General features: G+C 44.2%; 2 protein-coding genes across 6 annotated transcripts in view; one reads left to right on the forward strand and one right to left on the reverse strand.

Annotated features, from left to right (window-relative positions):
- SNX25 (sorting nexin 25) overlaps window positions 1-9,656 on the reverse strand; it is a 96,520-nt gene extending 86,864 nt beyond the window's left edge. For all 3 annotated transcript variants that reach the window (XM_053584510.1, XM_053584502.1, XM_053584493.1), the window contains exon 1: window positions 8,002-9,656. In XM_053584510.1, the coding sequence (XP_053440485.1) occupies window positions 8,002-8,421 (420 nt within the window). In that variant the 5' untranslated portion in view covers window positions 8,422-9,656. The remainder of the gene's footprint in view (window positions 1-8,001) is intronic.
- Window positions 9,657-12,364: 2,708 nt separating this feature from the next.
- The window catches only part of CFAP97 (cilia and flagella associated protein 97), a 30,124-nt gene continuing 22,602 nt past the window's right edge, over window positions 12,365-19,886 (forward strand). For all 3 annotated transcript variants that reach the window (XM_053584518.1, XM_053584525.1, XM_053584533.1), the window contains exons 1-2: window positions 12,365-12,546; window positions 17,628-18,667. In XM_053584518.1, coding sequence (XP_053440493.1) covers window positions 17,644-18,667 — 1,024 coding nt within the window. In that variant the 5' untranslated portion in view covers window positions 12,365-12,546; window positions 17,628-17,643. The remainder of the gene's footprint in view (window positions 12,547-17,627; window positions 18,668-19,886) is intronic.

Consider the following 19,886-nt stretch of genomic DNA (forward strand, 5'->3'; position numbering starts at 1 on the left):
TGTACCAATCAGATTCAAACCCACTTTTTTTTTTTAAGACAGAGTCTCACTTTGCCACCCTTGGTAGAGTGCCATGGTGTCACAGCTCACAGCAACCTCAAACTCCTGGGCTGAAGCGATTCTCTTGCCTCAGCCTCCCAAGTAGCTGGGACAATAGGTGCTTACCACAATGCCCAGCTATTCTTTAGAGATGAGGTCTGGCTCTGGGTCAGGCTAGTCTCGAACCTGTGAGCTCAGGCAATCCATACACCTCAGCCTCCCAAGTGGTGGGATTATAGGCATGAGCCACTGCGCCCGGTTCAAGCCCACATTTCTAAAGCCCACCTCAGATGCTTTCATTTCCATGCTCAGAAAATGTCAACAGTTTGTGTGATAAACTAAAATCCAAGCCCACCTCCTCATTTGAAGACATTCACTATCTGGGCAAAACCACTTTCTAATCCTAGTTGCTCTGATTCATCACACATATTCACTGGCAACTCAAACCTCTGTCTCAAACAGTTCTCAGGCTTTGTTTGTTTTGTTTTAAGAAGCTATGAAGTACATATTGCTTCCTTTAACCAGTTTTGGTAAATTAAAATAACACATTTGTTTTTGATCAGCATATTTTATGTCCCAGGTTTAATCATGTATAAAACCCATTTTGAAGTTATCACTATGAACATACAACTTCATCTTATGTTTAATAACCTCAAGGAACAGTTCCTTCACAACAGAAGATACAAATAATGATTTTCTTTTATGTCTAATCTTTGTTCATATATATGAGATTATAGCATCAAAAAATTCTTCTTTGAATATACTACATGTGTATTGAATATCAATTTTTTTGAGTCTCACTTTGTTACCCTTGGTAGAGTGCCATGGCGTCACAGCTCACAGCAACCTCAAAATCTTGGGCTTAAATGATTCTCTTGCCTCAGCCTCCCAAGTAGTTGGGACTACAGGCGCCCACCATAATGCCGGCTGTCTTTAGAGACAAGGTCTGGCTCTTGCTCAGGCTGGTCTGGAACCTGTGAGCTCAGGCAATCCACCCGCCTCAGCCTCCCAGAGTACTAGGATTACAGGCGTGAGCCAACGTGCCAGCCTGAATAGCAATTAATAATAGTGACTGCCTACAGGGCCTTTTTTTTTTTCACCATATACCTTTCCATATGCTTTCATTTTTAATTATGTGATTATACAGTCTATGAAAAAATTAAATTAAAAAACTATGAACAGTACGAATTTAAAATAAAACCACCCTCGGGCGGTGCCTGTGGCTCAGTCGGTAAGGTGCCAGCCCCATATACTGAGGGTGGCAGGTTCAAACCCGGCCCCAGACAAACTGCAACCAAAAAACAGCCGGGTGTGTGGCGGGTGCCTGTAGCCCCAGCTACTTGGGAGACTGAGGCAAGAGAATCGCTTAAGCCCAGGAGTTGGAGGTTGCTGTGAGCTGTGTGAGGCCATGGCACTCTACCGAGGGCCATAAAGTAAGACTCTGTCTCTACAAAAAAAAAAAAAAATAAAACCACCCTCATACCAGATAGGTAGGATCCTGTGATTTAAGGAGTATTCAAAAAACCATCTTCCTCAAAATACTCTCCTCACAGCCACCACGACCTAAATCCCCTACTTAAAATGCAAAAACATATTCCAAGACAGTAACTACTGTATACTATGCCAATACCAAATGACTGAGAATTAGTTTATTAGATTAGCATGATAAAAGAAAGCCACAAAGACTCTGTGTACAGTCTCCCTAAATCCTGCTTCTTTCCCTTTCCCCCTTGACTAGCTAAATTAAGTTTGTTTTACTCAAAGAACATTTGTATTAGTAAAAGAACTCATTGAGGAATTCTAGCAGTCTGACCCAAGGCAACTGGAGCAGCATATGGCTGTGTGAATGTGATTACTGTCTGATCTACAAGCATCTGGCCTCCCAGGCCGTCTTCTCTGCCAGACTAATCTACTAAGCCTGAGAGACAGGCATAGGCAGTACCTCAGAATGCTCCCCAGCACCAAAATCAGGGCCATGCACTTACAGAAAGCAATCATCTGAGCTCTTAATGCCACATACTGCAAGGATCTGACCCTTCTCTAGGAAATTGGTTGAAATTTCAAACCTAGAAATGTCAGTTTGATAACTTAAATTGTTCCCATTAAAACCCATCTATTGAGAGCATACCATGTGCCGGAGCTTAGAAACTACCTAGGTAAAAAAATTACCTAGGTATGGTAATGAGAATATGAGGTAGGCAGCAGATATTCAGTAAATGCTTGTTTTGGTTTGTTTGTGACAACAGTCTCACTTTGTCACCCTGGGTAGAGTGCCGTGGCATCACAGCTCACGGCAACCTCAAACTCTTGGGCTTAATTAAGTCTCTTGCCTCAGCCTCCCAAGTAGCTGGGACTACAGGTGCCCACCATAACACTTGGCTATTTTTAGAGACAAGGTCTTGCTCTGGCTCAGGCTGGTCTCGAACCCCTGAGCTGAGGCAATTCACCTGCCTTGTCCTCCCAGAGTGCTAGGATTACAGGTATGAGCCACCTCGCCCAGCCATAAATGCTTTGTTTTTGAGACAGAGTCATGCTCTGTCCCTGGGCAGAGTGCTATGGCATCATCATAGCTCAACCTCAAACTCTTGGGCTCAAGACATTGCTGCCTCAGTCTCCCAAGTAGCTGGGACCACAGGTGCCTACCACCATGCCAGCTAGTTTTTCTATTTTTAGTAGAGATAGGATCTTGCTCTTACTCAAGCTGGTCTTAAACTCCTGAGCTCAAGGGATGCTCCCACTTTGACTTCCCAGAATGCTGGGATTACAGGTGTGAGTCACCCAACTGGCCCACTAAATGCTTATCAGATCTGATGAACTTCTTGAACTTCTTAAACTTCTATGGCTAAACTTCAAAGTCTTTCATTGTTTTCTTCACATGGCAGTGGCCTTTAGTATCCCATTCACATTCAACTTTCATCAGCCCTTTAAGCCTCATCAATTGCTTAAATATTTTTTCTTTTTCATCACATGACCATTATCAAGAACATATTTATTTTTGAACTTATGGGACACAAATCAAGAAGTATCTAGTAATCTACAGTGTAAAAGAGAAACATCCACAGGTTATGTGACAGAAAAACTGACAAAGAAGTCAATTTCTCTTATATCCTATCAGCAAAATTTAAGAAATATTTTCCTGTTTTCCATTATGAGAAGATGCACTTTGAATTGCTGGTCATATGATGATGATAATAAATTTTTCTAAACTAGTGATTCACTCCTGCTGTTGTCTTGGCTGGATCATGTGCTGGGGTCAAGTAACTGTGGCTAGTGAATCTGAAGCTCAGACTCAGATGACAGAAGGCCAAAGGGCAACCTTGGACAGGGACACCACAGTATGACAGTCTACACAGCAAAGTTGTACTAATAACTGTCACACCAGGCACAGACAGGCCCCGCAGCATCACAGCTCCAGTCTGCTGAATTATAACAGAGTCCAAGTTTCTCTAAAGTGGAGCCCAGGTATCAACTGTCAAGATGTTAGCATCAGCCTTCTGACCTTACACAAAAGTTTCTCAAAGTATCTGAAAATACCCCTGAATGTCTGGGATGAAATTTCTGTGTGAGATAAAAATTATTTTTACCATTTTAATCAGTGACTTCTATGAAAGTATAATTAAAATCTACCCACACAGGAGATGCCTAATAACTACCAGATGAATTGGAGGAGAAAAGCACTTAGTGGCCACAGACATAATTTTCTTTGTTATCTTCAGCAAACACTTCCTGAGCTTCTTACTACCGGTGCAAAGGTATCAATCGTATAGGTAGTTACCACAGGGAGATTAGAATTGATAACCTCTGACTCGGAGGGGAGGCATTTAGAAGCACTTCTACACCTCCAGACATGAACATACCTCTTTCTTTCTAACTCAGGCTTCTCTACTTGCTTACTTTTAATAGTGTATGCATTTTTTGCTCTACAGAAGCCAAGAAGGGGAAAAAAGAAAAAAAGGAAGGAAAGATGAACGGAAAGGATGGAACAAAGTGTCTGACATGTGTAGCTCACTCTAGAATCATTCGAAATGTGTAAGAAGAATTCTTTTCTCCATGTTGGATCCAAATTTCTGTAGTAATCACTGTTATTCTACGAAGCTCCATTTCATACGCTGCTGAACAGCCTCCCCCTCCACATATGTCAGATGACCCGTGTCATCCAGCTCCCACCCCCACAGAACTGACTGCAGATATTTTATAGTACACCACATGCTCATGCTTCCCACCGTTCATTCATAAAGAGAACATTAAAAACATCAAAAATACTGGAAATACAGCATAACTGCAAGCCTGAGTAAAAAGCGTCAGTACTACAAAGAAAGAAATATATGTGAATAACATGCATGTCAATCCTTAATAATACAAAACTTAGGAAACAATTTCCTAATGTACTTATTTCTTATTTAAAGCTATTATAAGAAGTTTCAAAAGAGTGATCAGCAGTCATTTTCCTTAGATTACACTTCACCTCTATTACCTAAAATTTTTAGTTAATATACAAATAACATGCTTTCTTTTCTCCATTGCCTTTTATTTATTTGAGACAGTGTCTCATTTTTTGTCACCCTTGGTAGAGTACTCTGGCGTCATAGAGCAACTTCAAACTCTTGGGCTCAAGTGATTATCTTATCTCAGCCTCACGAGTAGCTGGGACTACAGGCACTCACCACAACACCTGGCTATTTTTAGAGACAGGGTCTTGCTCATGTAGGTCTTAAACCTGTGAGCTCAGGCAATCCACTTTGGCCTCCCAGGGTGCTAGGACTATTCGCATGAGCCACTGCACCTAACCCTTATTTTTTGAGAGTCTCACTTTGTTGCCTTCGGTAGAGTGCCGTGGCATCACAGCTCAGCCAGCAACTTCAAACTCTTGGGCTCAAGCGATTCTCTTGCCTCAGCCTCCATAGTAGCTGGAACTATAGGTATCCACCACAATGCCTGGCTTATTTTTAGAGACGAGGTCTCGCTCTGGCTTAGGCTGGTCTCCAGCCTGCGAGCTCAAGCAATCTACCTACCTCGGCCTCCCACACTGCTAGGATTACAGGGGGTAAGCCATCTTGCCCAGCCTTCCATTGCCTTTAAAGTACTATTTTCTCTAACTCCTCTAGTTTTCCTCTACCAAACTATCTTTCTAGAATCTAGTCAGGGGTCTTCAAACTACGGCCCACAGGCCACATGAGGCGGTGTATTTGTTTTTGTTTTTTTTTTTACTTCAAAATAAGATATGTGCAGTGTGCATAGGAATTTGTTCATAGTTTTTTTAAAACTGTAGTCTGGTCCTTCAACGATGTGAGGGACAGTGAACTGGCCCCTGTTTAAAACGTTTGAGGACCCCTGAGATGATAATTCAGTTTTAGCTATCCCAGGAGCAAGTGAGCTAGGAGATTCAAGGTCATGCATTTTCTAGGAAATAGAGTGGTGACCCATAATATGAGCCTTCCAAGGCCCTCAGAGGTTGACAGCAATACCAGGATTCTGATCCTGACCTCACCCTTTATACTCTCTTCCCCCACCCACTAGTCTATCTTAATCACTTAACTCTTAATCCCTTTTTGTTTCAGAAGCATTTATCACCATCCCAAAGTGTCTATTTATTCCCTAGACCACCACAAGAGCAGGACAGTTACTTGTCTTATTGACTCAACCCCAGCTTCCAGAATAGTAAGTTAGTGCCTGGCTCATACAAGATGCTTAAAAAATATGGACTGAGGGCGGCGCCTGTGGCTCAGTCGGTAGGGAGCCGGCCCCATATACCGAGGGTGGCGGGTTCAAACCCGGCCCCGGCCAAACTGCAACCAAAAAATAGCCGGGCGTTGTGGCGGGCGCCTGTAGTCCCAGCTACTCCGGAGGCTGAGGCAAGAGAATCGCTTAAGCCCAGGCGTTGGAGGTTGCTGTGAGCAGTGTGAGGCCACGGCACCCTACTGAGGGCCATAAAGTGAGACTCTGTCTCTACAAAAAAAAAAAAAAATAAAAATATGGACTGAATGAATTATAACTTCTTACAAGACTCAAGTATTGGGGCATCTTTTATAGATCAATAAAGCAAATAGTAAAATCTCAGGGTCCTGATAAGTAACTGCAAAAAAAAAAAAAAAAAAACACAAAAAGAAAAATACATCTTACAGAGAGGCCAGGTGTGGTGGCTCACATCCTAGCAGTCTGGGACCTGAAAGCAGTTGGATCACTTGAGCTCAGTTGGAGACCAGCCTAAGAAGAGTGAGACCCAACTCTACTAAAAATAGAAAAACTAGCTGGGTGTGGTGGCAGGAGGCTGAGGCAGGAGGATCCCTTCAGCCCAGGAGTCCGAGGTTGCTATGAGCCATAACGCCATAGCACTCTACCCAGGGTAACAGGGTGAGACTCCGCCTCAAAAAATAAATAAAGATATCTGCTCACCAACTCTAGCTAAATTAAATATGACAACAACAAAAAAAGATGGCATAATAGCTCACAGCAACCTCCAACTCCTTGGGCTCAAATGATTCTCTTGCCTCAGCCTCTCAAGTAGCTGGAACTACAGGCGCCCGCCACAACACCTGGCTAATTTTTAGAGACAAAGTCTTGCTCTGGCTCAGGCTGGTCTGGAACCTCTGAGCTCAGCCAATCCACCCCCTCAGTCTCCCAGAGTGCTGGGATTACAGGCGTGAGCCACTGCACCCCGCCCAACAGTAAAGATTTTTAAGACAAGTAAACATTACTCTTTTGGGGGATTACTTGTGAAAACAGAAGTTGCCTGTGCCTTAATGTACTGAATTATTTATTCACCTTACCTGTGAATATGCTGGCCTCACCTAAAACCCTCCCACCATTATCTCAGCCCTGCATTCTGAACTGACAGACTTGGAGTAATTTTAGTGGAAGGTGATGCTTTTTTTTTTTTTTTTTTTTACAAGAGTAAGCAGGTCAAATCCTAAGCAAACCCTAACCACAATGCTCTCTCTGACAAAAGTCCTTAAGAGGTTGAGCCACAGTCAATTTCCTTGCCTCCAAGGGCTCAGCAATTTCAGTTTACTGATGGTATCCTTCAAACAGCGAGTGTCCAGCTAGGACAGAATAAAGTTCCTTCCAAAGGAGTTGGGAGAGAGAAAATGTAGTGGGCTTGGCACATCAAAGAGCCCACTTAAAACACAGTTCTTGGCCAGGTGTGGTGACTCAGGCCTGTAATCCCAACAGTCTAGGAGGCTGAGGCAGGAGGATCTCTTGAATTCAAGAGTTTGAGACCAGCCCGAGTAAGAGTGAGACCCAGTCTCTACTAAAATAGAAAACTAGTCGTGAGTCATGGCAAGTACTCCCAGCTACTGGGGAAGGTGAGGCAGGAGGATGGCTTGAGCCCAGCAATTTGAGTTTGCTGTGAGCTAGCCTAAAGCCCCTGTACTCTAGCAGGGGCAAGCCAGACTCTGTTTTAAAATTAAAGACGAAAATAAAATAAAATTCTGTTCTTTCCTGTATTCCCTAGCCACAGCTTTCCTTCTGTAGCAAACTACAGTGCTTTCCGGCACCCTTTCCCAAACCACACTACTACTTGTTAATATGGTGGGGGGCAGCACGGTGTGGCAGGAAGTGCGCACAGGCTCGGGGATGGGAGGGATGACCTAACCAAGTTCTCTTACTGCAGATGCTCTCAAAGTTACCTCCCATCAAGAACCACCCCAAGAACCAGGTCCAATGACCGATTCCGAGTGCTATGTCCCCCTTCCTGCCACTACACAACATCGAAGGTCTGGGATTGACAATAGTGGCCGAGTAACTGCGGAGCCCGACAACGCGCATCGCCGCAAATCCCGCGCCCGAAGCCGCCCGCCAAGCCCGCACAGCCAGCCCCGAGGCTCTAGGACTCCAGTTTCGCCGAAGGGAGCCGGGCGGGGACAGGACACGCCGCGGCCAGCCGGGTCCCTAGGAGGGGGGATAGGGGGCGGGCAGAGGCCGCGCGCGGGCTAGCGCGGCAGCTGGGAGATTCAGACTCACCCCCAGCGGGCAGCGGGCGGCCATGGTCGCCGCCAGCCGGCTCCAGGCGGTGGCGAAGTCGGGCGGCGGGGCTCGCGGGCTCCGGCAGACGAGGGCGAACAGGGTACCCAAGAGGAAGGCGGCCGCCGCGCCGCTCAGGTGCAGGCTGAGCCGGAGCAGGACAGTGCCTGGCCCCGCGCCGGCCACTGACTCCCAGCGGGCGGGCCCCAGCAAGGAGAGGGCCACGGCGGCCAGAGCGGCCCCGGCCGCTGGCGCCAGCCAGCTCCAGCCTCCTGGGGCCCTCGGCGCCACCGCCTCCGCGTCCCCCGGGGACTCCGGCCGCCGCTCGGGTCCGGAGCCCGGGACAGGAGGACTGCCGACGCCAGAGGCCGGCGCGGGGCTGAGGCCGGCGCCGCTATTGTGGGTGGCATCGGGGTGCATACTGCTTCCTGTGCCGCTAAGGACAGGAACATCTCCTGCCCTGCAGCCCCCCGGCCTTGTCCTGGACGGTGGCCTCCGCGCGGCGCTTCCTCCCCTCGCCGCTCCCGCCGCCGCCGCTCCGGAGACAGAGGGAACCCGCGCTCATGCCCTAGCCGGCGGCCCGCGAAGGAACGGCTCCAAAAGACGCCGCCTGGCCGCTCTCAGCGTTCCCCCGGCACCGCGGCCCGGCGCCCACCAGGGCACGCCCAGGTACCCGGACCGTGTTGTGACTGAAACCGGCAAAGCCTGACGCGAGGCGGGGGCGGCCCCGAGGTGTAGGTCGGGTGGGGGCGGAGAGCGGTCGCGGTGACTGACTGACAGATGGGCGGGGCCCACCCACGGCGAGGGGCGGGGCGTCACGGGCGGCGGGGGACCGACGCTTCCCGCGCTCTCCTGCTAGCCCGAGACTGACTGTTAATGGAAAATTTTGCCGCAGGTGTCGGAAGCATCTGTAGTACTTGAGCTCAGGTGATCCCTTAATTCTCGCTCTCCGCTCACCACAGACACGTGCTTTCACTTGCTCTTTAGGTTAAATAGACAACCATTCCTGATCCGCACTTGGAACAGCTTCTCTTTAACAATCTTCCATTCCCCACCGTGCGCCTCAGGTAGAGAATCAGACACACGTGAAGGAGTAAGGAAACCTGCGGTTGTTTCCTACCCTGTTTCCCCGAAAATAAAACGTCCGCTGAAAATAAGACCTAGCGCATCTTTGAGAGCACACCTTAAAATAAGACTGTCTTATTTTCGGGGAAACAGGGTAGTTATGGAAAGGACAAAATGTCAGCTTGGTGCCGGTGTGTACGCAGCTGCTGTCATACTTAGGCTTGGATTCTGTATGATGATGATGATGATTTGCCAATTATTCAGTACAAGTGCTATTACCCACGCAAAGGAAAGTGGTCCAAATGATGTTTTGAGTCCCAAATAGGGATTCAAAGGCAAATAGCCTCTTCTACCAGCGGGTAATATCCACATAATGCTTGCTGAGAAGATAGATGCCAATATGCTACATGAACACTGGCAATTACAGCTGATTCCAATAAAGCTGCGGATGCATCTTTTGTCTTTTTATTAACTGGCATTTGTGGGGCGCTTCATTCTCTTAAACCATGCAGGTCAAAAATGAGATGAGTGTCTCCTACTAGATGTGACTTTACCAAGTCAAGGTGATGACACCAAAATAAATTACTACATTCCTGTCTTGCTTTTGTTGTTTTTTGTTATTTGGTTTATAGGCATAGTGTCACTTTGTCACCCAGGCTAAAGTGCCATGGCATCAGCCTAGCTCACAGCAATCCTCCTGCCTCAGCCTCCCAAGTAGCTGAAGACTACCCACACCCACCACCATGCCTGGCTATTTTTTCTATTTTCAGTAGAGATGAATTCTCTTACCCAGGCTGGTCTCCAACTCCTGAGTTCAAGAGATCCTCTGGCCTCAGCATCCCAGTGTGCTAGGATCACTGGCTTGAGGCACCTGGCCCAGTCTTTTTTTTGGTTTTAGTTTTATTACACCATATTTTTACTGTATGAAATAAACTTGAGACCACAGGGTGGACAACTGGGACCAGGGACAGGGTAACAGTGGTGCCAGCATCATTTTATCAAGCAGAATTAAGTAAAACCCTTTCCTTTAGAACGGAGAATAAATTTTCTGTACTTTTGGTAACTAAAACAAGTACAAAAATGCATTGTAAGGAACAAAAATCGATAATTCCTTGCTAAGACTCCGTAGGATAAGGTTAAAGCCATACTTACTTTCCTTGCACTTTCATATAAACACTTGATTATCTACTATCTGGGCATGCTTCTGCTGCCATAACAAATTACTAGACTTAGTAGTTTAAAACAACACAGATTTATTGTCTTACAGTTCTGGAGGTCAGGAGTGGAAAATCAAGGTATTTACAGGCTTGAGCTCCTTGATGCTTCAGGGGAGAATCTGTTTTCTCCCTGTTTTCAGCTTCCAAAAGGCTACCTGCATTCCTTGGCTGGTTGCCTCTTCCTCACATTGCTGCAACCTCTTGCTTGTGAACTCACAGCTCCCGCTGTTGATTTTGAACTTGTCTCCCCTTTCATAAGGTTGCTTGTGATCCTATTGGGTCTACTGGATAATCCAGGCTATCTTCCCATGTTCATCCTTAATTATGCCAGCTAAATCCTGTCTGCCACTAAGGAAGCAGAGTCCTATGTCCTGGGGATCAGGAGAGTGGGTGGGCACTTTTTATTCTACTGCATCTAATATGTATGTACCTTATATAGTTCAACGGCGGGAAATTACTGCATTCAATATACTCTGCAAAGATCATTTTTCTTTTACTGGTAACTACCCACCTCATTTGGCAACAGGCACATGACTTTTTAACAAGTTACCAGTCCCTGAACCATAGAACTAACTGGTTAGTTGTTGGAACTGAATTTGTGTGGGAGGACAATGGGGATGAACAATGAGAAAAGATTGTTTTGATGTATTTCTATGACCATTTATATTAAGTTTTAATAAAATAATAGTTTAAAAGATCAATTAAATAATGGTAAGAAAGACATAAGGAACTGAGATTGAAGTAAATGCTAAAAAAAGTATACACAGACCACAAAACAATATCAAAAACACCAAAAATCTCTTAAACAACAACAAAAGCCTAATAGTAACAAACAAGGACTTTCCAACCATAACTTCACCTTTCTCCCAGTAAGACTCTAGATAAAGGTCACTGAAGAGGGGACTCTGTAAAGGCAGGGCATAAACAGGTCCAAGACATGCTAGAGACTATACAACACCATATCACAATTAAAAAAAAAAAAAAGTCTCTCAGGGAGATAAGTAGAACATACAACTTTCTCCCTAATTTTCAATACGACATGACATCAGCCTGCCTGCCCACAAACTTCCAGGGGGTCTAACAGCCTTTCGTAAAAAACTTGTGCACTCGTTTGATTGGGATCTACTTTAACATCCTACTTTTAGACTTTCCTTACTCTTCATTTTATAAATTATTTAAATAATATAAATTTGTGATTAGTTTTTTAAAATGCGATTAAAAAAATACATAGGATGGCGCCTGTGGCTCAAAAGAGTAGGGCGCTAGCCGCATATACCGGAGGTGGCGGGTTCAAACCGGCCCCGGCCAAAAACTGCAAAAAAAAAAAAAAAGCAAACATAACAAAACACTGACATATAAGTTTAACTTAACAAGTAGTTAATTTAAAAAAAAAAACTCAAAATTAATTACCATCACCTGTTACCACATTGGGGGACGATTGGCCCCCCGAGTTTACTCCTAAAGCTCTGTCTCTGAGTCATTTAATTTGCTTCATTCCCTCGTCACCGTCAAACATTAAAAAGAAAAAAAACAAACTCTGTAATTTGGGACTGGTCATCAACTAACTTGTCTAATATAAAATATCACAAAGACACAGCCACCGTCCATTTTTACTATTGTTTTTTTTTTTTTCTTCCTTCCTTTGTTTGAGAGCCCGAGTCTCCCTATGTTGCCCGTCTAGTCTCACACTCCTGGGCTCGAGCGATCCTCCTGCTTCAGCCTCCCCGAGTAGCTGGGACTACAGATATTATCGTCTTTTTAGAGAAGAACTGCAAGATCGTGAAAGGCGCTTTCCTCATTACGGTAACCGCTAGACCTACTCGCGCTGCCTTCAACAGCGAGCCAAGAGGCAATAAAGCACCGACACCGCCCGGGAACCAAGGGCTGGGGCGATCGTCTCTCGATGCCTGTCCCCGCCGGCTTCCCCCAAGCGCCCGCCGCGCCCGCCCGCTCTGTGACGCCCCCACCGCACTACCCGGCCTTTCCTTTTCCGCTCTCTCCGCTTCCGGAAGCGCGAGTCCGCGTGGCCAGGCCGCGCACGCGCGCTCTCGCGCAGAGTTGCGGGAGCGCGTTAGCGCTTGCGCGCAAGCCAGGTTCCCTCAGCCACCGCTGCGGGCGTGGTGTACTTTAGTTGCCGCCTCGGTTCCCAGGTGATCTGCGCGCGAGCGGCTCCTGCGTCCCCGCCCGCGGCGCGTCTGCCACCTTCCCTCGCGTTCGGCATCCGTTTCCTCCTCTGGAGCCCAGGCGGCGGCGAGCACTCGGGGTTGGTATAACCGAAGCCTGCGCTGGGCGCAGGGAGGGGAGCCCACTGGGGCCCCCTGCCCTCTGCCTAGCCACCTCCCTGCTCCGCGGGGTGTGACTCCAACAAAGGCGCCGGAGCCCGCTGCGGGCTGGTGTCGGGGGCCGGGGCGGAAACGGTCGGTCCTATTCCCGGGACGCGTGCTGGGTGGTGCGGATGTCCCGGCCGGCTCTAAGTTGAGTTGTGTGGCTACACCTGCAGGGCTGTGACGGCTGCTCCCCACCTCTGTGGACTTGAACCTGAGGGCCGAGGGGCTGTCATTTACCTTCTTCTGTCTCCTGAGGTCGGGAAGGGGTCGCGAATTGCGCCTGGAGTTCCTGTAAGAAATGTGTTTAATTTGGGCTGAGGTTTCCCTGCTCTTCGTTGGATTATTTTATGGGGACCCTGTTTTATCATCTAACTTCAGAAATGTAATTTCTGAATAAATAAACTCAATAAAAAGACATTTTAAAGTGTCAAAGTGACACTTTACAAAAATGCCAGATTTATTTTAGGTGTGCATGTGCAGGTGACTCCTGGGAAGGTGTCCGGATTGAGCATCGTGTGGTGAACTGTTCTTGGATTTTATCCTTTTCCATTGTGCTGGAAAGAGAACCTTAACTCCTTTCTTAAGCCACCATGTTCTTATTTATTCTCTAGTGTAAGTTGAATCTAACTTTGAAGTAAAGGTTATCAAAAGGATGCTTAGTGTGGATGAGACTGTTGGATAAATTTAGCGTAACTCTTAAGTGTGGTAGGATTTGGAGGATGGTAAATGAACCTTGGTTTCAACTTTAAGTCACCAGCTGTGTTATCCCCTAACAAGAGAATTAGCCTGTCCTTTGAAGCCAGGCATTGACAACTTCTCTGTATCTATGAAAGTTGTAAATGGCATTATCTTCCAGTAGAAGGCTGTTTCATCTAAACTGAAGATCTGTTGTTTAGTGGCTCTACCTTCAGCAATTTTCCTAACTACATCTTTTAGATAACTAGCTGCAGCCTCTTTATTACACTTTACTGCATCACCTTGGACTTTTATGTTATAAAAGTAGAAAAGTTTACTACTTTAGTAGAAATAGAAATTTTACTAATTTTAGTAGAAATAGAGAAAATTGGCTCAGCACCTGTGGCTCAAATGGCTAAGGTGCCAGCCACATACACCTGAGCTGGCAGGTTCAAATCTAGCCCTGCCCACCAAATGACGACTGCAACCGAAAAATAGCTGGGCGTTGTGGTGGACACCTGTATTCCCAACTACTTGGGAGGCGGAGGCAGGAGAATCGCTTGAGCCCAGGGGTTGGAGGTTGCTGTGAGCAGTGATGCCATGGCACTCTACCCAGGGTCACAGCTTGAGGCTCTGTCTCAAAATAATAAAAAGAGAAATAGAGAAAATTTCTTTCCTTAATTTCACAAACCAACATCTGCTAGCTTCAGACTTTTTTCTTTTGCAGTGTCCTCACCTCTCCCAGCCTTCATAGGATTGAAAAGAGTTAGGGCCTTGCTTCCTTAGGTTTTGTCTTAAGAGAATCAAAATGATCCTTATGCCAAAATGGCGTCTTTTGGAGTGGCATATTCTGATCCCCTCACAAGCAAGATAGGAAGTGGTTAGCTATGAAAAATAAGGATTTCAAAGAAATATCTGTGATATTTTGGCTTATGGATACTTTGGGATTAAGACCTCCTTGGGGGTTGAGAAAGATCACCCACCTCCTTGGAAAGCAGCATCCTAGCAAGTGGTCATCTAGTCCTTGCTCTTGTTACTTGGGGCTCAGAATCTTAGCCCCTTCCATTTTCAGACAGTTCTTATGTTCAACTCAACAGCTGTCCTATGCACTCCATCTGTTAATGCCTTTCTCTACCTTGGAAACAAATAAAAAGTCTACAGTGTTTTTGCATATTGCAATCTTAGTCCTCTAAACTATTTATTATGACTTAGATTCTAGATTCCTCATCATAGACCCAGTAGTAAATGTTTTCATTTAAGACATCATTTGATCAAATAGAATATAATGCAACTTGATTTAGCCTGCTATTCCAGTATGATTTAAGAACATACTCTTTTTGGTTTACAAGTCATACTTTTGCCACTAGGTGAGCTTCAAGTCTGTATTCTTTTTGAGACAATGTCACCTCTGTTGCCCAGGCTAGAGTGCTGTTGTGTCAGTCTAGCTCACAGCAACCTCAAACTCCTGAGCTCAAGTGATCCTCCTGCCTCAGCCTCCTGAGTAGCTGGGACTACAGACACCTGCCACAACACCCAGCTAATTTTCCTATTTTTAGTAGACATGGTATCTCACTTTGCTTAGGCTGTTGTTGAACTCCACAGCTCAAGTGATCCTCCTACCTCAACCTCAGAGTACTAGGATAGGTGTGAGCCATTGCACCCAGCCCCTATACAGGTTTTGCAATATTGTAAGTAATATTGTATTATAATTACATAAATAATGTTGTGATGAATACCATTTCCTCTTTTTAGTGTTAATATTCTTTTTTTTGACCAGGTTTCACTCCGTCACTGAACATGCCTGGCTAGTGTTTTCTATTTTTAGTAGAGACAAGGTCTCACTTTTGCTCAAGCTGATCTCAAACTCCTGAGCTCAAGGGATCCTCCTGCCTCAGCCTCCCAGAGCTCTAGGATTACAGGTGTGAACCACCTTACCTGGCCTAGTATTACATTCTCTTTTTTTTTAGAGACAGAGTCTTACTTTGTCACCCTCGGTAGAGTACTGTGGCATCACAGCTCACAGCAACCTCCAACTCCCTGGGCTTAGGCAATTCTCTTGTCTCAGCCTCCCAAGTAGCTGGGACCACAGGCACCCACCACAACACCCAACTATTTTTTGTTGCAGTTTGGCCAGGGCCAGGTTCAAACCCTCCACCCTCGGTATATGTGGCCAGCGCCCTAATCACTGAGCCACAGGCGCCACCCCTAGTATTGTATTTTTAAGATAAATTTCCAGAAATGAAGTTACTGATTCAAAGGTTTTATCAATTTTTAATGGCTTTAAAAATTAAAGAGAGGCAAGTTTGAGTTTTTATAAATTACTTGAGAGAATTGGCTTTGATTTCTATGTGGATAAATGTGATGCCTAAAACCTTACTAGGTGGGCGGCGCCTGTGGCTCAGTGAGTAGGGCGCCGGCCCCATATGCCGAGGGTGGCGGGTTCAAACCCAGCCCCGGCCAAAATGCAACAAAAAAATAGCCGGGCGTTGTGGCGGGCGCCTGTAGTCCCAGCTGCTCGGGAGGCTGAGGCAAGAGAATCGCGTAAGCCCAAGAGTTAGAGGTTGCTGTGAGCCGTGTGACGCCACGGCACTCTACCCGAGGGCGGTACAGTGAGACTCTGTCTCTACAAAAAAAAAAAAACAAAAACCTTACTAAGTATCTTTGTTTTAAGGATTTCGGAAGGAGGCTGCCAGTCTGATTTTTAAAATGTAAAAGGAAGAGTAGTATATGGAAAGTAATACATCTTGCATTTTAATATTTATTAGGCATAGATTTTATATTCTGTTTCTCAAATTTTTTTTCTTTTTTTAGAGACAGAGTCTCACTTTATTGCCCTCAGTAGAGTGCTGTGGCGTCATAGCTCACAGCAACCTCCAACTCCTGGGCTTAGGTGATTCTCTTGCCTCAGCCTCCCAAGTAGCTGGGACTATAGGCACCCACAACAATGCTCGGCTATTTGTTGTTGTTGTTGTTGCAGTTTGGTGGGACCAGGTTCGAACCCATCACCCTCAGTATATGGGTCCGGCGCCCTACCCACTGAGCCACAGGCGCTGCCCTGTTTCTCAGATTTTAAGATCTACTTATATGTGTTAGAATTTTTAAATTCGTGTGTATTTTGATGAATTTTCAGTTAGCTTATAAAATATATTAAATTTCCCTAATCATTGTAGAACATACATGAATTTACAGGTCTACTAGTAATTTAAGATCTATAGCAAAAATGATGGTACTTGTACCTCAATAGAAGCAACTGCTTTAACCATTTTTATCCATTTCTTCTAATATTTAACTTCTTGCATGTAAATAATATGCCTTGGTTTTCTATTTTGGCAGCTGTTGGCTTTCTGCTATGAAATATCTCTTATGCCAGAGCCCTTTTAACACAGTGATACATATATGCTCTTTCCTATTATCTTCTTTGTATGGTTATATCACAACTTGTGATTAAAATTCAGAAGTCTCCAAGCTATCTATGCAACCCGTAAATGTGCCTTTTTGTTTATTTGTCTGTCTGTTTGTTTGACACAGAGCTCTATCTCCTGGGCTAGAGTGCCATGGGTTTAGCCTACCTCACAACAATCTCAAACTGCTGGATTCGAGTGATACTCTTCTCCTTATCCTCCTGAGTAGCTGAGACTACCAGGGCTTGCCACCACACCTGCCTGATTTTTCTATTTTTAGTAGAGAAGGGGTCTTGCCCTTGCTTAGGCTGGTCTCAAACTCCTGAGCTTAAGCAGTCCCTTGCACTCAGCTTCCCAGAGTGCTAGGGGTACAGGTGTGAGCCACTGTACCTGGCCCGCCTTAGGGTTTGGCCTGCCAAGAAGATAATAGGGGGAGCTTTTGCTTTTAATATATCTCTTCCTTTCTGCTTCTTCCTTACTAACTGCAGTGAAGGAACAGAATAGGACAAAGACAGCAAATACTGAAATACAGATGTTTGTCACTCGTCATTGCACTATTTCCAATAGAATAATGTGTATTTGCACTGGCTTTGCTGATCCTCCAAGGTTTTAACTCTGTCCTTATTATAAATTTTTACTATACTTAATTTATAAAAGTCAGATTTTCCTTAGGGTTCTACTTTGCTATCTATGTTTGTAATATCCTTGCCTTGATGATCTATTTTCTAGTGAACTTACTATTAGACTTAATTATATTTCAAATAATTGGTACTGCTTACTATTACCCCCAAAAGCCCCATCATCACTTCACTGAGGATTTTAGTTTTGTTTTATAATGTTTCTCATATATTACTCAAACTTCTCAGTTTGGGAAAATTATGTAAGTACTATATGAAAATGAAAAGTATTTTGTCTGATAGTTACACTTTATTCATTTTCAGGTATATTTTTGCCATCATGGATCGATTTGAGGATATATCAGATGGTGAAGTAGATCATTCTTTCTTTGACAGTGACTTTGAAGAAGCAAAGAAATGTGAAAGTAACTCAGTTTTTGGCAAGCAAGAAGATGACCCTAATGAGAGAATAGATAAAGACATAGAAAATGTACAACTGAAAATTGGAATACAAACAAAGGAAAATTATCTTACTGAGAAGGGAAATGAAAGAAAAGCAAAAATTTCCCTAGAAGAACACCCAGCAGAGAATGATACCACACAAACCAGTTCTTTATCATTGACAACTCCTTCAAGATCAAAAAAATTGCATGATGTTACAATAGGTCATAAAATACACATTCCAAATAGAATTCCCAAAATTGTAAAAGAAGGTGAGGATGATTACCATACAGATGAAGAGGAAAGCAGTGATGATGGGAAAAAACTCCATATGAGGCCCAAGTCAGCTAATAACTTTAAAAAAAGCATTAGTAAAAAGTATTCCAAAATTAGTTCCTCTTCCTGTTCTTTATCTTCCTCATCTTCAAGTTCAGGTACAGACTGTTCAGATGCTGGATGTAATAAACGCATATTGGATTCCCGTCCATCGTCAAAGAAACATGTATCTGGTATAATGCCCTTACTGCCAAAACATAAAAATATGTCAGGAGTAAAATCAACAGAAACACAGCCTTCAAGTCCTAAACCAAAATTTGGTGACCACACTGAGGAATCTGAAGATACCGTGACAGATGTAACCCCTTTATCAACCCCAGACATCAGCCCTGTTCAGTCTTTTGAACTGGGTGCATCAAATGATCAAAATATGAGAGTTAAAAAGCAAGAAAATACAAGTGAAGAAGTATATGAAGATGTTGAGGATTTAAAAAATAATTCAAGATGTTTGAAATCAGCCAAAAAAGGGAAAGAAAAACAAGGGCCCAATCTCACTTCCACATCTTCAGTGTTAGATTCCAATTTAGATGCCAGATGTAAAGAAAAAGTCTTACATGACACCGTGGACCTGAATCATCTTTTGAAAGGTAGTTTTCTTTTAAGACTTTGTATATTAAATATTATATGTTAAGCGTAAATATTAAATGCTATGAATTTGCATTGATTTTTTCTAGTAGATAATTTTTTATTGTTTCAGATGATTGATATTATAGTAGCTTTACCAAATATTCCATTTTGCTCCAAAAATATCGGGAATATCATTTGTATTATTAGGTAAGATAATGTACCATAAAGCTAATCAACTAGAACTAGAAACTTCTCACTAATTTTATGTTAGTGCCTTACAAACTCAAAATGCCTAAAGGGAACAAATGGAGAAAATAAATGAGAGAAGTGACTTTTGTTAGAGACAGGGTAAATGTCACTTTCTTCTTTAAAAAGGAAAGGCAACAGCATTAGAATGAAAATGACCTGATATGTTGTCTCCACTCAGGGAAAGTGGCAAGAAACTGTCAAAGAAGAGTAAACCATAGGGGAGTACTCAGTCAAGTTAAAGACTAATGAATGTTACTTAAAAATAACTACCAAAGGCCCAGCGTGATAGCTCGAGACTGGGCCTGTAATCCTAGCACTCTGTGAGGTGGAGGCAGGAGGATCACTCAAGGTCTAGAGTTCAAGACCAGCCTGAACAATTGTGTGACCCCATCTCTACTAAAAATAGAAAAACTAGCCAGGTGTGGTGGTACATCCTATAGTCCCAGCTACTCAGGAAGCGGAGGCAGGAGGATCACTTGAGCCTAGGAATTGAGGTTCCTATGAGTTACGGGGCCACTCACTGCACTCCAGCCAGGGCAAGAGAGCAAGACTCTTGTCTCAAAGAAAGAAAAGAAAAAGAAAATGGACATTTAAGATAGTATAGGAAGAATGAAAATAAGAGCTTGAAAAAGATAGGCCAGGTGTACCTTCTTTAACAAGGAAATGTACAAATATCAATGTACAAAATATTAGAAAATTCAAGATATGAAAATCACTAACAGGGACAAAGAAGGGTGTTTTACATTAGTAAATGAGCCGAATACGCCAGAAAGATGTAACAGTCATTGGTTTGAAATGTATGATAAAATTAAAACAATGCAAAGCCACATTGACAGTGAAAGACTGATAAAACAAAAAAGCATTAACTATCTGCTTATGGGCTGTACTTGGCCCACAGGTATTTTGTTTGTTACATAATACTTTGGTTTTTGTTTTTTTTTTGATAGAGACAGAGTCTCACTTTATCGCCTCGGTAGAGTGCCATGGTGT

The sequence above is a fragment of the Nycticebus coucang genome, chromosome 1 (assembly GCF_027406575.1).
Source record: "Nycticebus coucang isolate mNycCou1 chromosome 1, mNycCou1.pri, whole genome shotgun sequence".
Lineage (NCBI taxonomy): Eukaryota > Metazoa > Chordata > Mammalia > Primates > Lorisidae > Nycticebus > Nycticebus coucang.